We start from the raw sequence: 27,484 nt of genomic DNA on the forward strand, positions 1-27,484 counted from the left end.
TAAAAACACATCACAGCTTGATGAATCTAGGTGTTTGGTGTTATACTAAACAAACCAAATCCATGAAATACTCTCTTATCTCACCATCATGTTGTTGCTGCTGCTATCTCTATTAAAGATGTCAGCAATAAAATCAGAGTACAGTGATTAAGAAATGAGGTATGCAAAATGCTAAATTAGGGTTTCTACCACCTAGTTTTCTTTTTATTAAACAGAATGGATTGGAACTTATTCCTGAAGTGATGATTATTTTTTTGCTTATACAGTACAGTATGGAGGGTATTTAGGCATGCAGTGGGATATATATACAAGAATAAAACTGCAGTGGAAAAAATAACCCATGACAGATGAGTGTACAAGGGAAATAATGACTACTGGCCTAATAATCAAAGTTTTATTACAAGTCTCCTATTTCAGAAATGCCATTGAAGAAAAATACAGGGAACAGGAGACTCAGGCAAATCATCAGAGGAACCTAAAGTGAAAAGAGCTTATTGAAAATAATAAGTGAAAGATGTACGCTTTAAGTCATTGAATATTCCCCTTGGTTATTCTATATACCTGATTTAAATAGTGGTGTAGTAAAGTTAATATTACTAGCTAGGAAGATGATTATACAGACAGACCAACACACAGTGAGACAGACAGATACTACATTGGTTTATGTTAGCACATATCAGTGACTCCACCAGCATGTTATATACACATCTCTGCTAAAATCGAAGACGGATATTAAAAACTCCTAACCCTAGGTCATCTAAAACCTTTCCTTTCCCCCAATGACTTCAGAACAGTCCTCCAACTACTCATCTTCTCCAACCTGGATTACTGCAACTCCCTGCTATTCAACTTACCTCTCACCACCATCCAACCTCTCCAAATCCTTCAAAACACAGCCGCCAGAATACTCATAGGAATGAAAAAATACGATCACATTACTCCAACTCTCATTTCACTACACTGTCTCCCAATAACATACAGGACAGACTACAAAATACTATCCGTAATACACAAAATAATATATGAAAAACAAACTGGCTAAGTGCATCCATAAAACTCCACTCACCAAACCGAAATCTCCGTTCAGCTAACAAAGGTCTATTAAAAATTCCACCTGCTCGCCTCAAACAACTTACCTCAACTTGGAAGAGAGCCATTTCCCTAGGAAGCTCCGAACTCTGGAACACCCTCCCAACCGAACTGAGAACGCAGCAAAATTTAAAAACCTTCAAAAAAGAACTAAAAACCAAAACACCCAATGACTCTAAGCTACAGCTTCCATCCCTACCCGACCATATAAACATACAGAACCAAAAACGCACGTAATTTAACCTGTTCAGTTTAACAACCAAACTATGCTTAGAACAACTACGATAACAATGTTAACAAGCACATGAATTTCTGAACACTCTGTCAAACATCGATACTTTGTAAACCGTTGTGATGGCAAAACCGAACGACAGTCTATAAAACTCGATAAATAAATAAAATAAATAAATAACTATAACCTGCATCCTAAGGGCTGTTTTTGTTTCGCCAGAGGCAATAACTCGACTGGTATGACCATAAGATGGAGGAGATTCACAGGGGACGGAACCCAATGCAGCAGTAAGCAGGACATGAAGGAAAATCACCGATCAAGAATGTATGCAAGATGAACACCTCAACGAGCTAAAATGTCTATGAGTGATTGTGGCAGACATCTGCTGTTTCTGCCCATCAACACAGTAACCCACAAAACTAATATCAGATCCCTGCTGCCAGCCTCACAGAAACCTTGCCTTATCTTCACTTTATGGAATCTTTCGGATAGCATTAGATAATTAAGATACTAATTAATATTTTTTTTTTTAAAAAAGCACATTTGGCATAATTACCTCCTAGCCTGACTACTTTAAGAGCTTTTCAAACCTACTGCCGAGTTAGTCAAATGAAGTTAATACCCGCTCTTCTAGGTTACATAACATAACAGTGCATTTTTTCTGATCTTGGAAGAAATATAATGGGGACTATGTTAAAGGTTAACATGCGTATGAAATAGCATGATATACACTAAGGGCTTGTTTTTCAAAATAATTTGCACACTTAAAACTGAGTTTTACACATGTTAAGTGCACTTAATGCAGGTAAATGGCTTTTGAAAATTGCAGTGATAGTATGTTACATTTAAATGCATAACTCCTTTAAACATTCACCTGAAGGAATATCAAATGCAAATTAAGCTTTAGCAGGCAAATGGGAAATAGTATGATAGGCTCTCCTCCATGCACTATTTAGTGCACGATCGTTTAAGCCCTAAAATTTAACACCTGCCTCAGACCAGGAATTAACTTTTTAACGTGTTGTGCTATTTAAAGAGCTCAGCTATCAGCTGAAAGATGAAGATGATGAACAAGAGATAACACTGTAAAAGACCACATACTGTAAGTATATATGGAATCCTTTGAGGTATAACACATTATCCCGCACTACACCAGCACACAATTTAGACCATCTGACGCAAATCCACAATGAAAATTTATTTTCAAACAAAAGGTTAACACATGATAGATGATTTTTAAACGCTACTGTATACTTCACAATGTATAAAGTACAATGGTTTTCCTGTCTCTAATAAAGGTCCTATAGGATGTCATGAACATGATGGTCATTCCTTGGTTTGTCAGATCAAAAAACATTGCGGGCATTCTGAGTCTTGACCCAGAACAGAAGACCTGGGGGGATGAGGATTTTTTTTCAACTCAATACATTTCTTTTTGTTTGACTGTAGAGTTCTTTCCAAAGACTTTGAGGCCCTTCAGGATGGCTGCACTCTGCCGTTACAGCTCCAGTCAGGGCCTGATGCTGCTTTGTGGGAAACACTCCCACCCTTTCCTCAGTTCTCCAGGGGAAGGAGGCCCACTCCTTCTGTGTATTTTCAGATCACCCACACAGGATACAACAAATGTTAAGTCCCATCCTGGCCCCAACATTACAGGCTGCTTGTAGAATGTTGATAGTCCAATGCCTTCATGCTGTCAATAGGATGGATGCACCATGGCTGGCTGAGGCACCTTTTGATGCCAATTCTCTCTTGGCTGGATGTCGTATGAAGGTATACATCAGTCATCTTAGGTATATATGGCACAGCCTCTAATTTGTTTATTCATTTAGTTACTAAGAATTGCTTCTACAAACTGCTCGGAGTGATTTACATATAGTGAATGAAAATAATTACAATCCTCAAAGGTTGTAAAACAGCAAAGTACATAAAAATACAATTAAAGACAATATATGCATAAATTACAAACAAATATTTCAATTTATCCCAATGATTCCCTGCTTCAGTTTCTTTTACATTTTCCTCCTCCTCTGCCACTTCTTCCTTCTTGGCAGATATCTGATGCACATATATTTTGGTTTGCTTTTTCCTTTCCTGGAAACCTCTTCTCGTCTTTCACTTCCCTCTCCTGGCTCCAGATGTTCTCCTCCTTCTTCCTTTAGCACTGACAACCAGCCTCACATGCCAGACTTGCTTTTATATGGGTTGCAGTAAAGGGGCTGAGCCATGAGGACGAGAGAACTGTGCATGCTCAGTTTAGTGCATACCTACTAATGTGTGTAGCATCTTCATATTGTTCAGCAATCAGGTGGATACTACATGGATACCCTATACTTTGTTGAGTTATCATGAACATTAATAGCACACTGTCGAGGCTACTTTTTAGAGCATGCACTAAAAGTTTTAGTGCTTCCTGTGTTAAATTAGATTTGAAAGTGCCCCTAGGGAGGATAATTTTAAAGCTACGCGGTGTGGGGTAAAATCTGCACATGCAGACTTTTCCCCAAATTTTCTCTCCCCCACCCTCCACTGAGAATGCTTCTCTCCACTTCTCGTAAAAGTACGTGCAGAACCATGCTGTGCGTATACATTTACAGGCATGGCGCACAGGTCAGTTTTAGAATAGCCAGCTCACTTTCTACCACATGAGCCAGCAGCTTTACAAAATTGTAATGAAGGAGCTTTTGAGAGCTATAACAAATTTTGTACAAGATTTACTTTGGGGTTGAAAAAAAAAAACATTACGAGATCTATATTCAGCCACCGTGTGGCTTGGCAAGTTAGCCAGATACACCCAATTCAGTGGCATGCAGCACCGCCGAATATACTGGCTATCTTAAAGTTAGCCAGATAAGTTTATTTGGCTAACTTTAAGAAAGGACAGTGGCATGACCAACATTAGCTGGATAAGTTACCCATCTAACTCGACTCCTCCCCTCAACACCTCTTGACAGCCCCCGGAATTCCCCTGACTTATCCAGCTAGAATATATCCAGCCAAATGGTTGAAAATGCCGGTTTTTCCATTTTAAGTTATCCATCTAAATAGCTTTTGAATATGGACCGAGGATAACTTTCAAACAACCACATGCGATGGCAAATATGAGCAAATATGGCTGCGCATAGTTTTACTGCAGTATTTTATAACATGCACGTATCATATATACGCATATTTTATAATATGTGCATCTTTACTCCAGCACATACGCATATATGTAGGCTTATGTGCAAATACATGCACTTTGCTGAAACCATGTATATCAATGCGTTCAACTTCTGTACTTTTCCCACCTGTATAAAAAATATACACATGTATGTTTTACGCATGAAAATAAAGCAGGGCTTACTCGCATAAAAAGGGCTTGCACGCATTAAGTCAGTGTATTTTAAAACATATGCGCGTGGGTGAAATTACCAGTTTTACCGATTAGCCCACCAGTTTGCCCAGTCCTTCTCCAGGCCACCGATGACCTTCTTGGTTCTTCAGCCTGAACTCCCCAGCACCTCCCGTCTAGTCAGTAAGTACTACACAATAATATCTCTAACTCCAGATAACTAGCAGGTGTAAAAACACGCAAGTATGTTGGCAAACATGCATATGTGTCTTTTAAAATAGCAACTTTACATGGGTTTTCTCTACCCCCAGAACACCCCTAGACCAACGCTTTTTTTATGCATGTACATGTGCTCGCCAAACTGAAAACAAACAAGTAATTTATAAGGTAGTTTATAAAATACGGAATACGTGAGTAGAGGCTACTTATGCACGTATATGCTAATTTTTACGCACATAATGTTTTGAAAATTCACCTTTAAATGAAGCAGTGTTATAAGGGAAAGATCCCTGTTCAGCATTCTTTCATTTAGTTTTATGACCGTACCCTTAATATTCAAAGATTTGAAAAAGTAAAAGCTTTATTTTATACAAATTCAATCATAATTTAAAGAGAAATATGTAACAGTGAAAATAAAATTTAGTCTATCAGGTTGAAAGGAGAGAGCAAGACAGGCCTGGTGTGACAAACCGTCACTGTCACCACTAGCATTCAAGCCCAAAAGGGAAGGGGAAGGGGAGGACAGAAAGCAAACCCTGCCCGGGAGGGGGGGGGGGTCATTTTGTCGTGCGAGTACCCCTCTACTAAACTACGTGATTGCTATGCATTAGATATTCGGACCAGCATGGAAAATCAGAAGACCCGAAATTATGGCCCATGGGCCAGATCCAGCCTTTGGAGGAAGCTTGTTTCATTTCCATGTGTGATGGCAGCAGAAAGACCCATGGGGTTTCCCCCGGCCCTGCCGGTGGAAGGAGCAGAGGACGTATATTTGCAATGACAGAGAGACTGCAGGGGGCTTCCCAGGTGCCAACGACGGGAGCCGGCCGGATCCCCACCAGTCAAGAGCCACTAATGTGAGGAGGGCAGGCCCCTCCAATGGAAGATAAAGAAGATGTGCAGAAGGGGGAAGGGAAGAGAAAGGAGGGGAACGGAGTGAGATGGAGGGAAGAAGGATGAGTGAAATGATGGGAGATTGCAGAAAGAAGGAGGGGTAGAGAAGGAGGAAGGTGAGGTTTATTTATTTATTTATGCATGCATGCACTTCTTATATACCGTGGGTCAGAACACATGATTCTATCTTTACGGTTTACAATATAACTAAAAAACAAGTAGGAAGCAGAAAATACAATAAAATGGATAAAACAATAAGAATAATTAATTAAAATTAAACACTGTAAACTAAAAACTAAAATCTAAGATAAGATTAAAATAGTTAAGAAATAAATAGATAAGAAATAGCATGTGGATTCCAGCTTTCAGTGGTATTTTTAAGTCTCAGATCCACAGGTTGGTGAGAGTTATGGGAGGAGAGACGGAGTGAGAGGGAAGGGGTGAGAGAGGGATAGGAGGAAGAGAACCACACACACACACACTCTCCCACCCCCCTATACATCAGGGTCTAGACGCGGGAGAAAGCAGGCGGCAGGGATCCCGAGGTGAGACAGGACTGGAAGCTTCCTACAAATATCTATTATCATCATTACAAACATTATCTGCCATACCCCTGGGCAACCCTGTGCCTTGCCCTCTTCTTTTTCCCAGCATTTCAAAATATATAAAAGGCCAAACATGCTCCTCCCCCATTCAAATGCCCTATGTAGCCCCTCCCTTGAAAAGTATGGGGAGCCCTGTCAGCTCTAGCTGTTAGGTGGGAGCTAGGGCTTTTCTAGGTGAGAGTACACGGTAATCTGTCGCGGCACCTGCCTGAGCAGCCATGTGCACTCTGACTCCTCAGCTCCATAATAAACCCGTGTCCATACCTTCCTGCCCCTCCTAACTCACAGGATGCATGCACAGAACCGCATTTGTTCCAGACTCTGCATCCCTCGTAAAAAAACTTGTAACAAATGTTCTTACAGTTTAGCATAGCTGCCGTTTCCATTAGAGCGTGGGCACTGCATGTGGGAGGAAGTGACATCTTTCAGTTTCTGACAAATCGCACAGGTGTGAACAGCTGCTCTATAGGCTAGCAGAGCCTGGACACCCAAAGATGTCACTTCCTCCTCCAGCCAGTCTCTCAACCCTTTCTCATTCCAAAGCAAATGCAAAGTAGTCAAAATTCTTTCAAAATGTAGATAGGGTATCAAAACCAAATATTATGCATGGAGGGGAGAAAACACATCAATTTTGAAAATGCAAAGTTGGACAGGTTTACTGTTGTTTCTTTAAGAAAAGCAGGGTCTAATTAGTTGTATCTGCAAAGTACGTGCCAAGCATTTTTATTATGTATTATAACATTTTGCTTGGAGCTGACATTTTTATTCTGACAAGCACTGTCTGGAGAGCTCTCAATAAATAATACATTTACAATTTTCAGTAAATAAGCAGTGGACACAAATCGTTATCCTTACTTACAGCTGCCCCTCTCTAATAGTGCTTTTACAGGGAAGGTGACTATTCAGTCTAATGCAGTACCCTCAGCGCTAGAAAGCCATTTTCATTCATTACCACGGTCACAAGCACTTAAAGCACTTTTAGACCCTGTTGCAAAAACAGCGGGAACGGCAGGGGAAGTAAGGCTAACTAAAACCAAAGTTCATCACCAGAGAAGCCCCAGGCACTTCACCTCAACAACTTGACAATTCACCTGCCTCAGATCCATCTAAATACTAGCAGATTTACAAAATTAGTGAAAAGGCACTTTCTCTGGAGGTTTCTATGAAGGCTAACAAGCACAGAAAACACCGTGGTCACATTTCACTCTGGCACATTTTTCTTTTCTTTTGATGCAAATGGAGGCACAAATATGCAGCTTGATTAATTTTAATGACCTTTCTGATCCGGGCGCATTTGCTGATCAGCACAATGCAAACTGTGTGTAACAGTTTCCATCCAGATCAGTTGCACCCAAATGCAATACATCTAATTATTCACGCAGTCATGGCTGGTGAAAATCTCTTAATACGAACCATGGTCTCAAGCTAGCCATTTGCACAAACACGTTCCCATGGCGCCAAATGCTTTTTATTGTCAAACTGTCTGAAGTCAATTTCTGATCTTTGGGCATGAACACCTGGAAAACTGTTCATCATTCACAACTGCAGGGCAGCATTCGTACACACCCAATTGCATGTCATAACCAATGGCAAAGCAACCTTCACATATACTGAGGGCCATATTTGGAGACATTTAGCTACGTAACTCTGAAGTTATCCAGCTAAACAAATATTTGGGAACTTATCCGGCTAACTTTTAGCCGGATAACTTGGGATCGTTCCGGAGGCTTTTCAGGGAGGAGTTACATTAGCTGGAGAAATTATCTGGCTAACTACAATATACAGAGTTAGCTGGATAACTATATCTAGTTAAGTCTGGTCACACCAAAGAATGGTCCTAAAGTTAGCCTGATAAAGTTATCTTAGACCGCTATAATTAACAGTGCGGGTGCACTATTGAATATACCTCCAAAGTTAGACAGATAAGTTTATCTGGCTAACTCTGCTATCGGACAGTGACTGTACATAGACCTCACTGTTGGCACTTTAAGGTGAATGTTAAAAGCCCGGCACGCACATTAATTACGGGACATGCAAATAAGTTGGGCTTGTGCGCTCCGAGCAGATTTTGAAAGCCAGTTAGACACACGCCTATCTCCCGCAGCACACACATCTCAGAAGTTTTCAAAAATGGGTGGGGCATATCCATTTTGGGTCGTGAACTTGAGATATGTGTGTAAATACTTACACGATCTGGCGCACGTGGAAGCCCCCCTGTCGCATAACTTTATTTCTGCTATGGATGACAAATAAGTTAAAAAAAAATAATAAAAACTAGGCAGATCCGTGGGATTTTCAGAGTCTAGGCTAACTAGGGGCAGTAAATGATATCAAACCAGGGGGTTTGCAGGACCTCTCTCTTAACTGTGTGAACTGGGGACAAACTGGTAAAACTAGGAATGGCGTCTGCGCGCACCTCTTTTTAAATCCCTCAATTTACATGGTAGAAGCGGCATTTACATGCCCACTTAAAATCTGGCACATATGTGCGTGCGGCCAGACTATTTTATAATGTGCTCATATATGCACGCATGTTATAAAACAGCCGCATCCCTGGCACGGGCCAACTCACAGGCACATACATGCACCAACGCGTCAGTTTGAAAGTTACTATCATTGTGACCAGGGCTCAGATTTTTGAAAACTATAACGAGAGGTGAAACTCATTTTTAATTTTGGGAAGTACAAAAAAAAAAAAAAAATCAGTGAACTCAGACACTAGGGTTGCCAACTGGCTCTAGATTTTCAGACAACTTGATCCAGTCCTGGTTTTACTCCCCTACATGCAGGTACTTGTGGTCTTGCTTTTCTTAGGGAATGCAATAGGGAACTCAGAATAAGTCCAGCATGCAATGGAGCAAAACCAGGACTGTATCAACCTGTCCTGAAAATCTGGAGCCAGTTAGAAACCCTATCAAACGCTAAAGTATTCTTAGAGTTTTTGAAAGTCATGTTCTTATTTAAAGATATTTTGTTTTATAGACTAATAGCTTTCATTTTTATTATGCCACTTGATTAATCGATAGGAAAATAGTTTTTGTATCTATGTTTGAGCACCCTAATGGATGGTAGAATAATTTACGTATACATGTTTGTCCACTATAATTAATGCCAAGGTATCATTCCTATACACATTTGGCATTACACCCAATAATAAGACATCATGTCACTTGCACGTGTGCATTGTAGCCATTTTTCAACTCATCTTTTGCATACAAATTTGTTCAGAAAATCTTTCTAAATTTACATTTATGTATAAGACATCTTCTATACGCTTGAGCTTTTCCACTGTAATCAATTGTAAGACATCTTTCAGAGGCATGTTTGTGTTCAGATACCAAAAGCAAGACAGTTTTATTATGGTTAGGAAAATAGAGCATCTGTAGCACTCCCTGCAGCGGAAAAACCAGTCTCTCTTCACTTGTTTTTAGTCATCCATGCCTGACAGTCAACTACTCTACACAGCAAACAATGCCCTTTCCAATTACTCCATTAGCTTTATCATCATATCCACCATACTGAGACAATAATCCAACACTTTAACAAAAACAATAAACGCACCAAAAATTATCTAAGAAATTGATGTTTGTAAAGATAAAAAATTAAAATATATATTTTAAAAAATTTATATATAAGATGATACCTTTTCTACTGGACTAACTTGATACATTTCTTGACAAGGAGTTACAGTATACTCCCTTCATCAGGCCGAAATAGAATAAACAGGTAAAGGCTGATGGTGCCTGAATGTACAAATAGCTCCCACAAGCAAGTCAAGAAATGTATTACTTACATAAAAAGGTATGACCTTATTTGTTTTCATTGACCTTTATTCCCATGTATTCAACTGGACTAACATGGCAACCACACTACTTTCTCCAAAAATTGATTTCTAATTAAAGTAAGAATATAATGTAATGCTTAATTATAATAGTACATTCAACTAAAATAAATTTCCAGAAATAAAAATACACCATATACCTATGCAGACTGTGATAAATAAATTTAGATTTACATATGACTGTATGCATGACATTTGTTAAGACTGGTCAGCTTTATCCATGTCTGCTGGAGAGAAGACAAGCCATGAGCATGTGACGTGGTCAATAATTCTTCTGTAAATAATCCTCTTGTACAGAGTCAGGGACATAGATTATATTATTTACACATTTTCAGAAGTTCATATGCTATGATCTGGTGAATTTTGTATAGAGTTTCAAGATAAGGTTGTATACCGTTGTATCTGCTAAGAAAAACAGTAGGTACAACATGATCAGTGTATTAGATTTCTGGCTTGACTTCTTTTCAGACAATTTATCATTTCTTATCTTGTCTATGGTATGCATGTGTAAAGCCTGTATATATAGAGATAGATAGATAGAGATATAGATAGATAGATATGAACATAAATATAAGCCATATATGTGAACTCAATGAACTCTACTTGGGCAATCATTAAATAAACCTCAAGAAACTATTCTATAAATAAAATACATAATGGCTGCCCATTAGATGGTTTTATTCTGACTCATTATGAGTGAGAGGAGGATTTCTCAGACTAACAACTTTTTAAATCCACTGAGCTATGAGAGCTATGACTCAGATTACCCAAGCCTGTGTCCCACTGTGTGCAAGAATAAACTTGACCATCCTTGCCCCAGCTCAAAAACATCTCAACCTACCTTGGCACAGTAAACTGAGATAATAAGGCCTTCAGAGCTGGACCTTCGTATTACAACTGACTGCTGTAAATTGCTCAGAACAAGTGAAAAAAAAATGTTGGAAATAACTTCCAGGAAGTGTCTACATTGGGAGCTGTGCACAGCTCATTTATTCTGAATGCAAAAACACACAATGCCAACTTCTGGGCTCACTGACCATTGGGTGGAGCAGACGGGACAAGAGAAATACCCTGTTGATTAAATAAATATGCAGAAAAAGTATAGAAATAAAGCAACAAAAGGCATCATTAATTTGAGCATGAGAATCATCTCTTCATTTGAAATATATAATTAAGCACTGACAACCAGGCAACAGGGTATCACTTCAAACACTGTTTAGCTACCAAAGGTCCTATGTTACCTTGTGCTACCAACATTAAGGTATCACTTTATTTGGCACACCTGGTTTTTTTTCTATATTTATAAGGTACAGAATAGCACTGTAACTAGAGCAGAAAATGTAATTCTCATTCAAATGATTAATTCCTGCTCCTTAGGTTTATCACTGTACTTAGCCATTCCTCTCAGTATCAGATACATAATTTGAAAGAAAATGATTAAAATTTTCTTGTCTGTGAATCCAGATATAGCTGAATATTAGCTGTACACATGCTCGCTTCAATTTAAATACATTTTACCCTTTGCCATGTCCCCTTTTTGTTCAAAATAATTAAAATTAAAGGAGAAGTGCTGCTTTAAAGCACAATCTGCATGCACAATGAAGTATTATGAAGCAAAGAGATAAAATGGCACTTTAATTCTCAGTGATGGAGGTCAATCTTATTTTATACTCTCATTTATTCATGCAGATATACACACACAAAAAAAATACCCCCAACAACTAGAAGCTAACCTGAACTTTATTTATCCCTTTAAAGAGACATTTAACTTTTTGGTCCAAGAGAGATGCACAGGGCACGCTAATGGCCAGAGCAGTATTATTAAAGAGAGATTGAAACAGCTGTACCTGAAGCTGAAGCACTCGTTCTACCCTTTAGAAACAGACCGTCCTAGATTACAAGCAGTACTTGACCATTTAAATCACTACAGAAGCCAAATTCAACCAGCTGTGCCATATTCTGTTAGGTAATGACTGTTGACCTCCTCAGACACTGTTGCGCACACCAAGTTCTCATTAGATGACTTATCTTCAGCAACCAAGGGACGCTCTTGATTAAATATTTGGGTTACACATACAGAGCACGTGTTGTGGCATTTGCCAGTTCTAATGAGGCCTGAAAACTCTAGAACTGCAATGAAGGAATAGAATAGGCAAGCTTTGTAGATCAGGGGCTGGGGACAATATGGTTTACTGTGAGTATGCCTGTGGTCTCCTAACTGCAATCCTCATGAGCCATCAAACAGGATGATAAGTTTCCCTCTATTTTATAAATGTGATAAGATAATCTAAAAGGGTCTACAGCTCTGGTCTTCAAGGGCAACAAACAGGTCCTGTTTTCAAGATAACCCAGGAATAAAAAATGACCTGAGACCAAAAATGTGTGTGTGTGATACATACGTAAAAAAAAAATTATTTTTTTTCATGTATGATTCATATACATGCATTTGGTCTCAAAGCCAGGTTAATTATATATGAATATTTTATTTATTAAAATATTTATTTTCTGCATATAACAGAATTGTGTTTATATATATCTGTATATATGAATATTAATTGAGAATAACTCTCAAAGCCCAACACTGAGCAGCTTGTATGATGTACAGTAAAAGATGAAGGGAACAAAGCATTGAGTATTTGAAGGAATGAAGTCTTATAGTATATATGTTATGGATTTCACACTTTGTCATATATTACAAAAAACCCCACTAGGGATGGGGAGGAATATAGTGCATTTCTAAATAATAATATATTAACTCTAGTCTCAAAATTACTCACTCTTTCATCCTACTTAGCATAAACATGTATTAGCTAATTTAAAATAAGCTTCCATTTCACCAAATACAGTATTTGGAAAAATGTTTCATTTTTTCCCAAATCCTGTATTTTCTAAAATGATGCATACCAGTTAGTCAATAGCACAATTATTTCAATGAACACTCCCACAGCAATCTTGGGTACATCATGAGGTCATGGAAATGACACAGGAACAGAAAAGGGAGATCCTCCCAAGCATCCAAGGGGATTTTAAAAGGATGATGCCAAACAACATGGAGAAATCCCGGACCATTTGCTTAAAAAAAACAAACAAACCCAAAACAAAACAGTACCAACAACAATAACAAACCGTAAATATGAAGAGAAGTCAATTTGGGCCTAGTAGGATGAAAGAGAGGCAGAGTAGACTCAATGAGGGCGCTGCTCCTTTACTCAACTTAATACAGATCCTCCTAAAAACCTATCTCCCTCCTAGAAGAACTTTAGAATAACTGTCCTTTATAGCTTAATTTCACGCATCTCATTTATTACCAGCACCACCTAAGCCACAGAAAGTTTTAGACTGGCAAAGAAAGAGAGAGATATCTGTTTAACACCACTAATGCATTTCAAGCTGCCATTGCCATGGTAACCTATGGACAACTTCGTTGTTGTTTTTTTCAGCTATTGCCAATTATGCACTTCTCAGGCTCTCAGTATCCCACACATTTTTTTTAAGGCATGGAATCTTTAGAAAAAAAAAATTACAATTTTAGCCCACACGTACCCTCCTGCTCGGTCCTTGTCATTTCCTCTAGTTTCTTCTGTTTCAGAGTGTCCACCACATCTGCAAGGCTTCCTTTGCGACGCTCAGGCGTTCCAAAATTAGCACTGACCATTAGCTCACTGCGCTCACGACCCCCTTCGTCGGCTTTGTGTGGTGAGGTAGAGGTATTTCGGAAGGAATATAAGGAACATAACTTATTGCTGTCTGATTCCTGTAAAGAAAGAACACATCATAAGAAGATATGCAAATTCTAATTTTAACTTGCCAGTTTCCAGTGAAATACCATAATAATATTGCACAATGAAAGAGCCAAGATTTAAAGTACCCCTCCAAAGAAAAGCCACTTAGTAAAGCTGAGACTCTCAAGGGTTTTAAATGTGTTTGCTTAATGGCTTCCTACCCATATATGCTCAGTTGCTTGTTAATAAAAAAAAAAAATCTCTTTTTTTTAGGCACTCAGTTACTACAGTATCAAGCAAGTGTTGTCCATTGTCTGATACTGTCTTGAAAGGGAGAAACACAGCATGAAGTCAAAAAGATTCAACTGTGCAGTAAGTGACAAGAGTAAGAAGTCATTTTAACTAGTAAAACGAGACAATGTGACAGTTACAGAACAGATATTAATGTGCCACTCCCATGTCTTATTTTAATAAAATAAAACCGTACATGTTGGCAGATAAGGCCCAGTTAGCTCACCCAGTCTGCCTAGCTAACTCTGCCGACATTGCTCTAGCTAAGAATATTGCCCAGTTAGAAGCCATACAAGTTTGATTGTCTATAGGAGATTCCTTCAAGTTGGTTTTGAGATCTTCCCTTGTTGGCCCTCTATCAATCTGGGTGAATAAACCTAAAAGTTTTCATACCTAAACCAATCACCAGCTCCCCCTCCCCCTCCCCCTTTCTTTTAACAACCCTTCCCATTTTCTGGTCCTATCACTGTCCTTTGTATCCATCCCAAGCTGACTTCACGTATTTTAAAACTATGCTCTTAATAATCCAAGAGCTTCTAGATCAACCTCGTTATGAGTTGCATACAAATTAAATGGTCTCCATTCATTTATATGGGTGCTTAAGAAATCTCCAGTTCTATTTCTGTGAACAGAGAGATTTCTGTGGTGTTTTATAGTGAGAAAAATATGCATACCATGAAAATTTGATCACTTACAATTGTATTAATTAAGAAAAGAGAGCAAAGAAAACATTAAACACTTGTATTCAAGTCAATTGGTATAGATATATAAAATATTTGATTTATTTATTATTTTTTATATACCGACATTTGATCTGAGATATCACATCGGTTTACATTCAGGTACTGTAGGTATTTTCCTATCCCCAGAGGGCTTACAATCTAACAGGCCGATACAGTTGCAATTGGACGTGCGTTTTCGACGTGCTAGCTTTACCCCTTATTCAGTAAGGAGTAATAGTGCGTTGAAAACACGCGTCCAACCCCCCCAAACCTAATAGCGCTAGAGAGAGAGAGAGAGATTTATTTGTAGACATTTGAAATATACACATATACATCTGCACACAAATAATTGCATAGCCATACATTAGCATATGGTTATGGCTAATGTGTTACATTATATTGGGTTTACTTATTTCTTTTAATATTCTGCCTTTCAGACACTTGATAGTGTTGTTTGCATGTATCTGGTTTTAGTATGTTATTTTATTCCTGACTCTGCATTTTCTATTATTTGTGATTGTGAGCTGCCTTAAAAAGGCGGGGAGGTACATGAAAAGGCATAAATAAATAAATAAATAAATAAATAGGACATACCAACCTACAAATCTGAATGGAACAATCTGACTAGAAGACTAGTGTTTTCCACAGCAATTTTGGTTATATCTGCACTATAGTACATATAACAAATCTCTTAATAATACCGAGACGAAAGAAATGTCATGGATTTACAGCTGACATCAAATAACAGGAAGATGGATTTTAAGCAAACAGGCAAGCAAAATATGTGTGATATTCAATTCGATTTGGGGATTTCCTGCTCTGAATGAGGTTTGTGTTAGAACTATCCATTTCAACATTAGTGAAATTATGACCCATTCTTTCCAAATAAAGGCAGCGATGGGTACCAAGCAGTAAGCTAGCATGTTTTGGAATCCATGAAAGCCCCAGATTGTGACACAGTCATGATATATACCCTAATAAACTGCATTTATATGCCAGCTTTCATACAAACATGATCTCAAAGATGATGTCCCTTCAGGGGAAGATGACCATATAGATTGCCTTGCAGACTGTAAAACAGTTTTTGAAGGGGAGATGGCAGGAATAATATCATTAATAGAATTATTATTGCAATGAATAATCATGAGAACTAATTACAGCTGGATGAACTAAAGCACAGGAAAGTCAAGTAACTTGTCTTAGAGACTGTGACGGAACCAAAGCAAGATTATGTGAACAAGGGTTGCCTACAGACTCCCTTTTTTCAGGACAGGCTGATCCAATTCTGGTTTAAAGACGCAGTCCTGCTTTTCTAAGGAAAATCAGAACGACAAGCCCCTGCATTCACCTGGGTAAAAACAGGACTGGATCAGATTACCCTGTCTCCCAATCCAGTGCTCTGACGACAAAAGATTATTTCTCCTCTTACAATGTAGTATGACCAACGCCAACAATTACATCCTTCAAGTATCTTCAATATGGCAAATACACTATTTTTTATATGTTAGAAATTTTAATCTTGAAGTATGTGCCAAACTGAGGTTGCAGATCATAGGCAATGTATTATGACTGCTGGATGTCACCAGTACCAGGAAAAATGTTAAGATTTTTCTTTAATGTTAAGATATTGGAAGTGATTAATGGCATTAACCATTATCACCCACAGTGACATCGCATCCCACTGCTAGTCACTGGGCTATGTGCCAGGACATTCCAGCTTATGGTATTCAGGAGTTAAGAAACAGCTGGCCAGACACAGGAGACATACACAAGTAGGAACAGTGGAATAAGCAGTGGGCAATTGCATATACAGAGTTATGATTTTACAGCTTCTTTGCAGTTGCATGTTGCAAAACTTTGCTCTGCTTAGGCCAATTGATATTTTAATGGACCCTTAATTTATTTGCACTAGTGATGTATATCTTTAAAGACAGGTTCAGCAGAAAGCAAGGCCTTTAGTTTAACTCTCAGTAAAATTTCCATTTTTCCCCCAACTGCTCTTCACATTTCCTCTGTCACCTTTCCCAGACCATTCATGCCCTTCTTGTCTGATCCCTTCTCCTCTCCTCTTGACTGCTCTCATCAGCACTCCCTCACTCCTCTCCAAAGATCTCATTCATCTATATCTGTCCCTTTGATCCTAATTAATAACATACATCTCTGCTCTAATATACCTCACAAGTATTGTATGAGGCTTAAAAGTAAGGATCAATGGTGCAGTGTTTTAATATACAGTCTCAAAAAAAAGTCCTGGTACTCTTAATGCCCTTAACTCCCATTTGTGTGTTTTGACATGTGAAATTTAATATTTCTAACAGTCCTTTAAAGCATGCCAGTTCTGTTAGTTTTTTTTTTTTATTTTATTTTATTATTTTCATAGGACTAAAGCAGAATATTCTCCAAGCTAGCCTGAATGGCCTTTTGGGGACAGGAAAAAAAACAATGCTATGGGCAGATATTCTTCTATTTGTAAACCGTTATGATGGCGTTATTTTGACGAATCCGAATGACAGTATATAAAACTCGTTAAATAAATAAATAAATGTGCACAGCTCAGAAATTTTACAGAATAGTGCCTGTTGCAGTTTACATTACATACACAGATTCATATTTTTTTTTGTGGGGATGAGATGTGCAAAAGTAAGCAGCGATCCCACTTTATAACAAGTATACCGGAAGCAAACCCATCAGCCACAAGAGCTTGTTCTGCCATTATTCCATTGCTAGAACATATAATGCCGGACAAGATTTGTATGTTAATACCTGGGTTAATATAAAGGAGTTTTGTTATAAAGAGGGACCACTCTCAGCTGTACCCCCAAATCAAAACTCTTACTCCAGGCATTGCATAAGGTTTGCTTCACCAAAAGAAGATACTTTGGGCTTGTTTGTCCCTCTGTTAATGTTTCATACTTCTGAATCTGTCCATACTTTTCAAGAGTTTATCCTGTCCTTACAGTCCTACACAGGGCATGGTCATCAGGATAACTATGTCCAAAGTACACAAACTTTAAAGTTTTCCCATCAGGCAGTATGCAACTTATACAAATCCTGAAACCATTGCCTGACTATGTTCCTCTACAACAGAATGCTTTTCCTACTGATTTATGACAATGAAGTCATCAGAGAAAGAGAGAATTTGACTAGACCAGCCATTCAGCTGTCTGATGCAGTAAAGCAAGTTTGGCCAACTCTAGTCCTTAAAAGCCACTAATAGCCCAGGTTTTCAGGATATCCACGATGAATATCCATGAGATATATTTGCTTAGAATGGAGGTAGCACATGAAAATCTCTCTCATGCATATTCATCGTGGATATCCTGAAAACCAGGCCTGTTTGTGGCTCTTGAGCACCAGAGTTGCCCATCCCTGCAGTGGTGTGTGCTAAACACTAAATTCAACCTTCTTTTCAGAATAAATATGATATGTAATAGCAAGGGATGCTTTTTCCCTTATCTAAGATTCCCTACCAAAACACAAATGCAGCAAACCCCATGCAGTGCTTGCAGATGGTGGCAATGCTGCATTTCCATGTGAGAATGCCTGCAGATGAAATTAAATTAAAACCTTTGCAGCATGTAAAGGTATCACAGAAACTGCATATGAATACAAACTGCATTGGCCACGTCCCAAAATAGATAATCCTCATAAACATGCAGGAATGTTGTAAGCTGTAAGCGAATGTCAGCAGTACACTACTAGTCTCGGTTTACACTCAAGCTTCGGTCACTGGATTCTGTTTGCCCTCAAAGATGAAAATAAAATGGAATAGGGGAGGAGGGCACCTTTCTTGGTTGTTTAGCTCTTGCTTTATTATTACAGAACCAAGAGACCCAGGGCTTGCCTTCTTCAAGCTGTCAAAGTACAACGGAAATGGAGAAAGCACTTGCACAGATGTAGCGAAGTAGTGGATTCTTATCTTTTGGCAGGGGTCCAACATGCAGCCCACATAATCACATGCTGATGCTAATGGCTGTTAATCAGGCCACATACCTGATTCCTTCTTCTCCGAGGATCAAATAAAAATGTTTAAAAAAAAAAAAAACCCACACGGCTAAGAGCAAGTAACCCTTTCAAGTTTTGGAAACCTCCTCCCATGAGCTCTGAAAATGGGATATTAAATGTAAAGTAGGCATGCACAGAACAATGTGTGCTGATTGGAATGTTCAGAGATTTGGAAATATCCAACTAAGACCTGGGTTTGCTCTCAAGTTTCAGACCGATACATTCCAGTTAAAGCAACAGCACAAATATTTTTTTAGATAACTCAGCTGGCAGTTACAGTTAAGTAAAGCAATTGGTGCCCTTGTTATCATTTTTGAATTTTTACTTCATTCCTCAGGAGAGGTTGGCATTTCGAGTTTTTGAGAGCTCCTCCTACTTGGCCACACCCGTTGCTCTGAATCCCAAGTAAACGGAGGCCCCGCTCCTCGCCGGCAACTCATGCAAAGCATTGCAATCCATGGCAGGAAGAAGAGACGTGTAAAGTGGGATTGCAGCACAAGCAGCTGAAGGGATGGGCTGAGGGAGGGAGATATTAAAAAAAAAAAAAAACAACAACAACAACAAACCATAACAACAATTCTAAAAATATATTGACAATAAGTAAGACCAAAAAATGAAGCAAAGGAACCAAGAAAGGTGAAATTCTTATGACTCCTGCTGCCGGAGGAGAGCGGCCCTGTTGAGGCAATATGAAGTCTTTAGAGTAATGCCTTTTTCAAAGCCTATCTGATTCAATTTTGTTTCTGTTGAACAGCCACCAGTAACCAAATTTTGCTTGCTTATTTAAGAAAGGCAGGGAAGTAAATGGGGCTCTTCATCACTATTGCGGAACGTAAAACTGTTTTGTGTGGTAAAGAGCTGCAACTGCTTAGTGAAATGCGCTGTGCCTATCCTTTGCCAGGAAGTCACCACACTCTGTATAGTAGCATTTAGCACATGGCTCCCTCTAGTTCAGTGCTACTCAACAAATTCTTCAAGGCTCACCTAGCCAGTCGGGTTTTCAGGATAGCCACAATGAATATGCAGGAGATAGATTTGCATATATTGGAGACCCAGGGTAGGAAAAAAATCTATCTCCTGCATATTCAGTGTGGTTATCCTGAAAACCCGACCGGCTAGATGTGCCCCGAGGACTGGGTTCAGTATCACTGCTCTAGTTGTCGATGGGAAAAGAATTGGTCCCCCATTGCCAGCTCTGGCATACATGTCCCTTCACTTGTTTCTCCTGTTTGGTGATCTGATACTTGCAGTGTAAGCTTTGGCATTCCGGTTGTTACAAACTGCTGGATCTGTCAAATGAAAAGGGAGCACAAAGGGGGTTTCCAAAAGGCAGCTGCTGGTTCCCATTCGTTAAATCCTTTTATTACACTATATAAGTACACAGCTGGGAAATACTATAGAGTGGGAGTTTCAATCAAATATTTTGACTTCTAGACATTCAGAACGCACAAAGTCCCTTGTGGAAAGCAATGCTTGATATGAAAAAGGAGCAAGAGTTTGAAAACATTTCCACCACCAATGCATTTTTTTTTTTTTTGTCACGATAAGGCATACCGTAGGCTGAGAGCATAGGTTCGGCAGACTGTCTACTGTAGAAAGGTTCTCTTTTGGAGTGGCCCTTGGAAAATCAAAAGTTTCTCTACCAGAAACTATCTTGGCTTTTCATTTTTAGCTGTTCTGGCATCCACATACTTCTGATTCCCTGTCTGAATGGCAGATAGAAAAGAGTCCATCTCGCAGAAAAAAGTTCAGGTGAAAAAAGAGAAAATTGTGAAAAGAAGTAAAGCAGGCTTAGAGAGGTTAGAGGCATGACCAATGTTGAGGAACCAGGGAAGACTATAAAAAGGTTCTGCTGTGTACTTGGAATAGTTCAATCTATGCCTTGTCTAATATGTGACCCTGCCAACATCTGACGTTGATTGTTAGCTTGAAGAAGCCCCTATCAATTTATTATCCAGTAGGTATCAGGACACTAAGGCAGTCACTGCAGAGGTGAGAGGGTGGGAGAATTGTGGATGCCCAGGGACCCAAAAGCAAAATAAAATTCACAGTTGCTGTTTTGCTTCTTGTGGCAAAGAGTCATGAATTTGGTCAAACTGAACTTTCCAGGCCTCATGAGGGTAAATCTTCAAAATAGTGCTGGGCACTCAGCCAGCTACGTTTTAGCTGGCTAATTTAAGCTCATTTCCAGCAGCAACCCAACTGGCTACATTCTACATTCTGAAAATGATCCTAAATCTTTAAATCTAGCTGGCTAGACTTAGGTCCATAATATGTGAATGTTGAGTTAACTAGATAGTACTTGAAAATCAGTGTTAGCCAGCTAAGTCCTTCTCCAACTCTGGAAAAACCTCCAGGACCACTCACCTTTTGAGCAGCTAAATCACCAGGTGCTTAGATTTGTTAAGTAAAATTTAAATTTTTGTAAACAGTTGTGATGGCTCTACCAAATGACTGTATATAAAACTCAACAAATAAATACATAAATTTAGCCACCTAATGGGATGAAATGTTCAGCCCATGGGATCTAGCTGGCTAACTCCTTAGGTCCTGGCTACATATTTCTGAAAATGAGTCCCATGAAGACTAATTGCATCACTGAACTTAGCAGCATACATATGGGGAGACAACCTTAGGCTCTTCACCACTCAAATATGTGGTGGCAGTAGAGGGATTTCTAATCTCACCAGTACTATGACATTTTTAAAACACAGCAGAGTGAAATGGGAAAGAAGCAGAGCAGAGCAAGAAGAGCTACTCAAAAAGTAATTATTCTGGATGTTAGTACTGGGGTGGCCAAATCTGATCCTCTAGAGCCAAAAACATGCATTGCGTAGGCTCAGAGCATAGGTTCAGCAGGCCACCTATTGAAGAAATGTTCTCTTTTGGTGTGACACTGGGAAAATTAAAAGTGCCCAAATCTCTACCTGAAACTATCCTGGCTTTCATTTTTTTAAGCTTCAGTTAGTAAAAAAGAGAGCATCCACTGTTTGATTCTCATGACTTTTGCATGGTCCTTCATGCACATTGTGTGTAGGACTTCCCTATTCTTCAATAAGTCCACTCCGATTGGTCTAGAATGCTGTAACATGAATTTTGTTTGGCTCCAAAATGCGCAACCATATCACTCCTGTTTTGTCAGACTTTCATTGGCACCCATTAAATGGCAGATTCTATACAAGCTCACAGTGGTCATTTTCAATTTGCTAAACTTGGACTATTTTAGCTAAGTGAGTTCAACACTGAAGGCCTAAAGACCTCCTAAATCCTTAAGCTCAGCCCAGAAGAATATACTGGAAGTTCCAACGGTAAAGCTCGCTCACCTTTACATTACAAGGGAACAGGCCTTCTCCGCAGCAGAACCCATTTTGTAGAATTCCCTTCCTGATGAAATCAGAATAGAGCAATGTGTAAAAACGTTTAAGAAGGCTTTAAAGACTCAATTTTTCTAGAAAGCCTTCATTGAGCAACAAGCAAGGACTTTTAAATTCCTGTAGCCCCATTTGTTTAGTGCGCTGCTTGTTTGTGTTGTATATTTTTATTACGTATGTTCTTGATTGTTAAAACAAGAAAGTGGGGAATAGTTCCACAATTAGTGTATCATCTAATAAAGAAAGGGAGTGCAGAGCAAATCATAGCCCTTACAAATTCAAATATATTTCATTTCTTTATTCCAACGAAAACTCCGCTGTTTTGGGAAATGTTCAAAATGCTATATTTAAAAGTTTTCCTCCAATATGGACCCTGTGTTTCGCCACAATGGCTGCGTCAGGAGGGACAGCGATCAGGAATTCATACACTAAAAGTAAAAATCAAAGAAAATCAGGTAAGGACCAAAATACAAGGTACAGCATATGAGTCACGGTGATTACATACCTCTTAGAATGACCATCTTCCGGGTAAAGAGAGTTTGTGTTACAGAAACAATTACTAGGTCATTTAAAGATACCAGGTATTGGTGCCAAAAAACAACCAATCAATGTATTCCAAAGAAAGCAACTGTTGCTTACCTGTAACAGGTGTTCTCACAGGACAGCAGGATATTAGTCCTCACATATGGGTGACATAACAGGATGGAGCCCAATCACGGAACACTTCTGTCAAAGTTTCCAGAACTTTGACTGGCCCCTACTGGGCATGTCCAGCATGGCACTAACCCTGCAGCCAGCAGGGGTCCCCCTTCAGTCTTGTTAAAAAGCTACAGGTAGTGCCGAAAACAAAATAAGAAAACGTTACGAACCCAACACCGCGGGGCGACGGGCGGGTTTTGTGAGGACTAACATCCTGCTGTCCTGTGAGAACACCTGTTACAGGTGAGCAACATTTGCTTTCTCACAGGACAAGCAGGATGGTAGTCCTCACATATAGGTGAGTACCGAGCTGAGGATGTCCGAGTATGCACCAAATGTACCCAGGCGTGCAAGGCACTAGGCCTGGGATGAAATTTGGCTGAGGGCATCCTGAACCCCACCGGGCAGGCGGAAGGGTGTTGGTACGTCACGTTGGAAATAGGTTACGCAGGACAGATTGGCCGAAGATGGAATCTTGTTTTCTGGCTTTGTCCAAGCAATAAGTGGGCTATAAAGGTATGGAGAGAACTCCAGGTGGCAGCCCTGCAAATGTCAGGAAGCAGCACCGATCATAGGTGTGCTACTGAAGTCACCATGGCCCTCACAGAGTGTGCCTTAACACGGTCTTGAAGTGGAATGCCTGCTTGCTGGTAGCAAAAGGATATGCAGTCCGCCAACCAGGAGGAGAGAGTCTGCTTACCCACAGGCTGCCCCAATTTGATAGGATGGAAAGAGATAAACAATTGAGTTACTTTCCTGTGGACAGCTGTACGTTCTAGGTAGAACACTAGAGCCCGTTTGCAGTCAAGGGTATGCAGAGCCTGCTCTCCTGGATTGGAATGGGACCTGGGAAAAAAGGTAGGTAATATAATGGATTGATTGAGATGAAACTCCGAAACTACCTTAGTTAAGAATGTAGAGTGCGGAGTACTGCCCGGTCCAGTAGAAGTTTAGTGTAAGGCGGGTAGGTAACTAGAGCCTGTAATCACTAACTCTGCGTGCGGAAGGGATTGCCAAAAGGAAAATCACTTTCCATGTGAAATATCGAAGGTCACAAGATTGAAGAGGCTTGAATGGTGGTTTCATGAGCCGACCCAAAACTAGGTTGAGGTCCCAAGAAGGGGCCGGAGGAATCAGAGGAGGCTTGAGGTGAAGCAAGCCCTTCAAAAAACGTGTTACAAAGGGTTGTACTGAAATAGGAACGTCCCCGACACCTTTATGGAAGGCAGCAACCGCACTGACATGCATTCTGATGGAGGAAGTTTTTAGACCTGACTCTGACAAGTGCCAGAGATAGTCCAGAAACTTCGTGATTGGACAGGTAAAGGGGTCAAGGGATTGAGAATAGCAGTATGACGTAAACCTGTTCCATTTGTAAGAATACGATTTTCTCGTGGAAGGCTTCCGTGAAGCAATCAGGACACAGGAAGTTGGTTCAGAAAGGTTAAGTGGTTGAAGGATTAACATTTCAACATCCATGCCGTCAAGGACAAGGCTTGAAGATTGGGGTGGCGTAGGCACCCGTCATTTTGAGAGATTAGAAGCGGGTCCTTTCCCAAGAGAATGTGCCTGCGAATGGAGAGATCCTGAAGTATTGGAAACCACACTTGGCGTGGTCAGTTGGGTGCTATCAGGATCATGGTTCCCTTGTCCTGACATAACTTCACGAGAGTCTTCGAGAGAAGTGGAAGTGGAGGGAATGCGTATAGGAGACCGGTTGCCCATGAAAGGGAGAACGCGTGTCTTGGCTGATAGTGCTGGCTGCGAGTGAAAGAGCAGAAGTTGTCTACTTTGCGATTTTGAGGTGACGCAAAGAGGTCTATTTGAGGATAACCCCATTGGTGGAAGATCGAGTTAGCTATTGAGGGGTTAAGAGACCACTCGTGCGGTTGAAAGGTGCGACTCAGCTTGTCTGCCAACACATTGTCCACTCCCGGCAAGAAGGTGACCCTGAGGTTCATCGAGTGGGAGATGGCTTCTGCCCACATCTGTGCAGCTTCCTGACACAGAAGGTAGGAGCCCGTCCCTCCCTGTTTGTTGATGTACCACATGGCCATCTGGATCAGGATGACTTGATTGGAGAGGAAATCCTGAAATACCCTGAGAACATATCTGATTGCTCGCAGCTCCAGGAAATTTATTTGGTGTTTGGCTTCCTCTGGAGACCAAGATCCTTGTGTCTGCAGATTGGCCACGTGGGCTCCCCATCAGAGGTTGGAAGCATCCCGATGACAACGCAAGCGGGGAGGGCACTGGAGCCATCTGTGACCCAGGGTCCATCGGTGGAAAAGCGGCCATAAGCGCTTCCCATCCTCGAGAGCAGCGGTGCCAACGCTGCTGGAATCGGGTCAGTGGTCGGTTCCGCAATTGGTACCGGTGTCAGAGGAACTTGGAGTCGATGCATCGCCTTGTCGATGGCCTCCTGAACCATCCGGTCCAGTTCTCAGAGACCTGGAGCAAGCAGCCCTGGCTCCGGAACAGAAGGAGGAGGCAGAGGCATAGCCGGAGAGACCACCATTAAAAGCGGAGTCCCGGCTCCCGATACCCTGTCGGGTGAGGGTTGCCTCGGTGACCCAGTTGCCGAAAAGGTCGGTGCCTTTTCTGGACGAGGTTTCTTCGACGGCAGCTCAGACTATGGCGAGGTCGATGATTTTGCTCCCTCGATGATCCGAGACTTTCGATGCTGGTGGCGATGTTTATCTCTATGATCCCCTCGGTCCTGAGGGGGAGTAGAGGGTGACAAAGACCGAGAAGTCGTCGATGCTGGAAGGTCACCAGCCGGAGGTCGATGCTGGCGCGAAGTTGATGGTGCCGGTTCTGACGACGTTGATGCAATGGACAGCATCGGGGTTTGAGCACGGAAGAGAAGTTCCATCTTCTCCATTCTAGCCTTGCGACCTTTTGGTGTCATAAGGGCACATTTGGTACAGGATAGGACACCTTACTCACTTCCGAGACACATTACACAGACTTTGTGAGGATCTGTAATGGACATGGTGCAATTACAGTCCGGCGATTACAGACCCCTACGCCATGGCCATGAAAAATTTGAGCCGCGGTACGGTCGACGGCCGTAGGCTGCGAGGGCCAAACTCGACGGTAATCGACAGAAAACGAGTAAAAAACTTACCGAAGTACCGCGGCTTGAAAAAAGTTGAAGGAGGGACCCCTGTGGGGTAAATTAATTTTTAGTAATTCCATGAGGAAAATTCCTGTCAAGAATCTCTGCAGAGTTCCTTAACCACATGGCTACTGCTGCGCAGAAAAAAGAAGACTGAAGGGGGACCCCTGCTGGCTGCAGGGTTAGTGCCATGCTGGACATGCCCAGTAGGAGCCAGTCAAAGTTCTGGAAACTTTGACAGAAGTGTTCCATGATTGGGCTCCATCCTGTGATGTCACCCATATGTGAGGACTACCATTCTGCTTGTCCTGTGAGAATGCACCCGACAGCCAATCAAAATAAGTGATGACGTCATCGTTCAGCGTGCTCAACAGTAAGTATTACAGAGGGGAACAGTCTATTTCTGTACTGGCAAATATCACAAATAAAAAAGTAATAGAGAAAGGGGAATAAAAGATTATAATACCAAATGCATTAATGATACATTACAGACGAGAAGCATGCATTATTCATGTACATAGCCTAAATAATGATGCAGTAATAGTACTAACCAATCCTGGAAACCTCATGAAAAACTCAGTGACATTCAACCAATATCCATGTTAATAGGGGAACTCCACTTTATAACAGAAGCCAAATCCTATATATTCCATATACATGTTCAAGGGTTAAGAAATGTACTAAATTATGTAAGATATACCCATTCAATTTCTTGGTTTAAGCCTAGTGGGGATAAACTATAGAGAGTATAAATCCGTTTCTATTCTCTTCAAATCAACGTCTCAGAGAAATTACCACTTGATGGTGGGGCAAAACCATGCAACCAATTAAAATGTGCATTATTGAACATTGCTCATGCATTCGGGCATCTTGGGAGGAAGCTCCCTTGGTTTCACATTGGCTATAAGAACATAAGAAAATGCCATACTGGGTCAGACCAAGGGTCCATCAAGCCCAGCATCCTGTTTCCAACAGTGGCCAATCCAGGCCATAAAAACCTGGCAAGTACCCAAAAAACTAAGTCTATTCCATGTAACCATTGCTAATGGCAGTGGCTATTCTCTAAGTGAACTTAATAGCAGGTAATGGACTTCTCCTCCAAGAACTTATCCAATCCTTTTTTAAACACAGCTATACTAACTGCACTAACCACATTCTCTGGCAACAAATTCCAGAGTTTAATTGTGCGTTGAGTAAAAAAGAACTTTCTCCGATTAGTTTTAAATGTGCCCCATGCTAACTTCATGGAGTGCCCCCTAGTCTTTCTACTATCCGAAAGAGGCTATGTGCCTCACATTCCGTTTTTGTTATTGATGTTCTGTCCCCACCATCAAGGGGC

General features: G+C 40.4%; 1 protein-coding gene across 5 annotated transcripts in view; it reads right to left on the bottom strand.

Moving 5' to 3' along the window:
* SOX6 (SRY-box transcription factor 6) overlaps positions 1-27,484 on the bottom strand; it is a 780,471-nt gene that overhangs the window by 441,874 nt on the left and 311,113 nt on the right. For all 5 annotated transcript variants that reach the window (XM_029582789.1, XM_029582791.1, XM_029582793.1 and 2 more), the window contains one exon: positions 13,758-13,968. In XM_029582789.1, the coding sequence (XP_029438649.1) occupies positions 13,758-13,968 (211 nt within the window). The remainder of the gene's footprint in view (positions 1-13,757; positions 13,969-27,484) is intronic.

The sequence above is a fragment of the Rhinatrema bivittatum genome, chromosome 17 (assembly GCF_901001135.1).
Source record: "Rhinatrema bivittatum chromosome 17, aRhiBiv1.1, whole genome shotgun sequence".
Lineage (NCBI taxonomy): Eukaryota > Metazoa > Chordata > Amphibia > Gymnophiona > Rhinatrematidae > Rhinatrema > Rhinatrema bivittatum.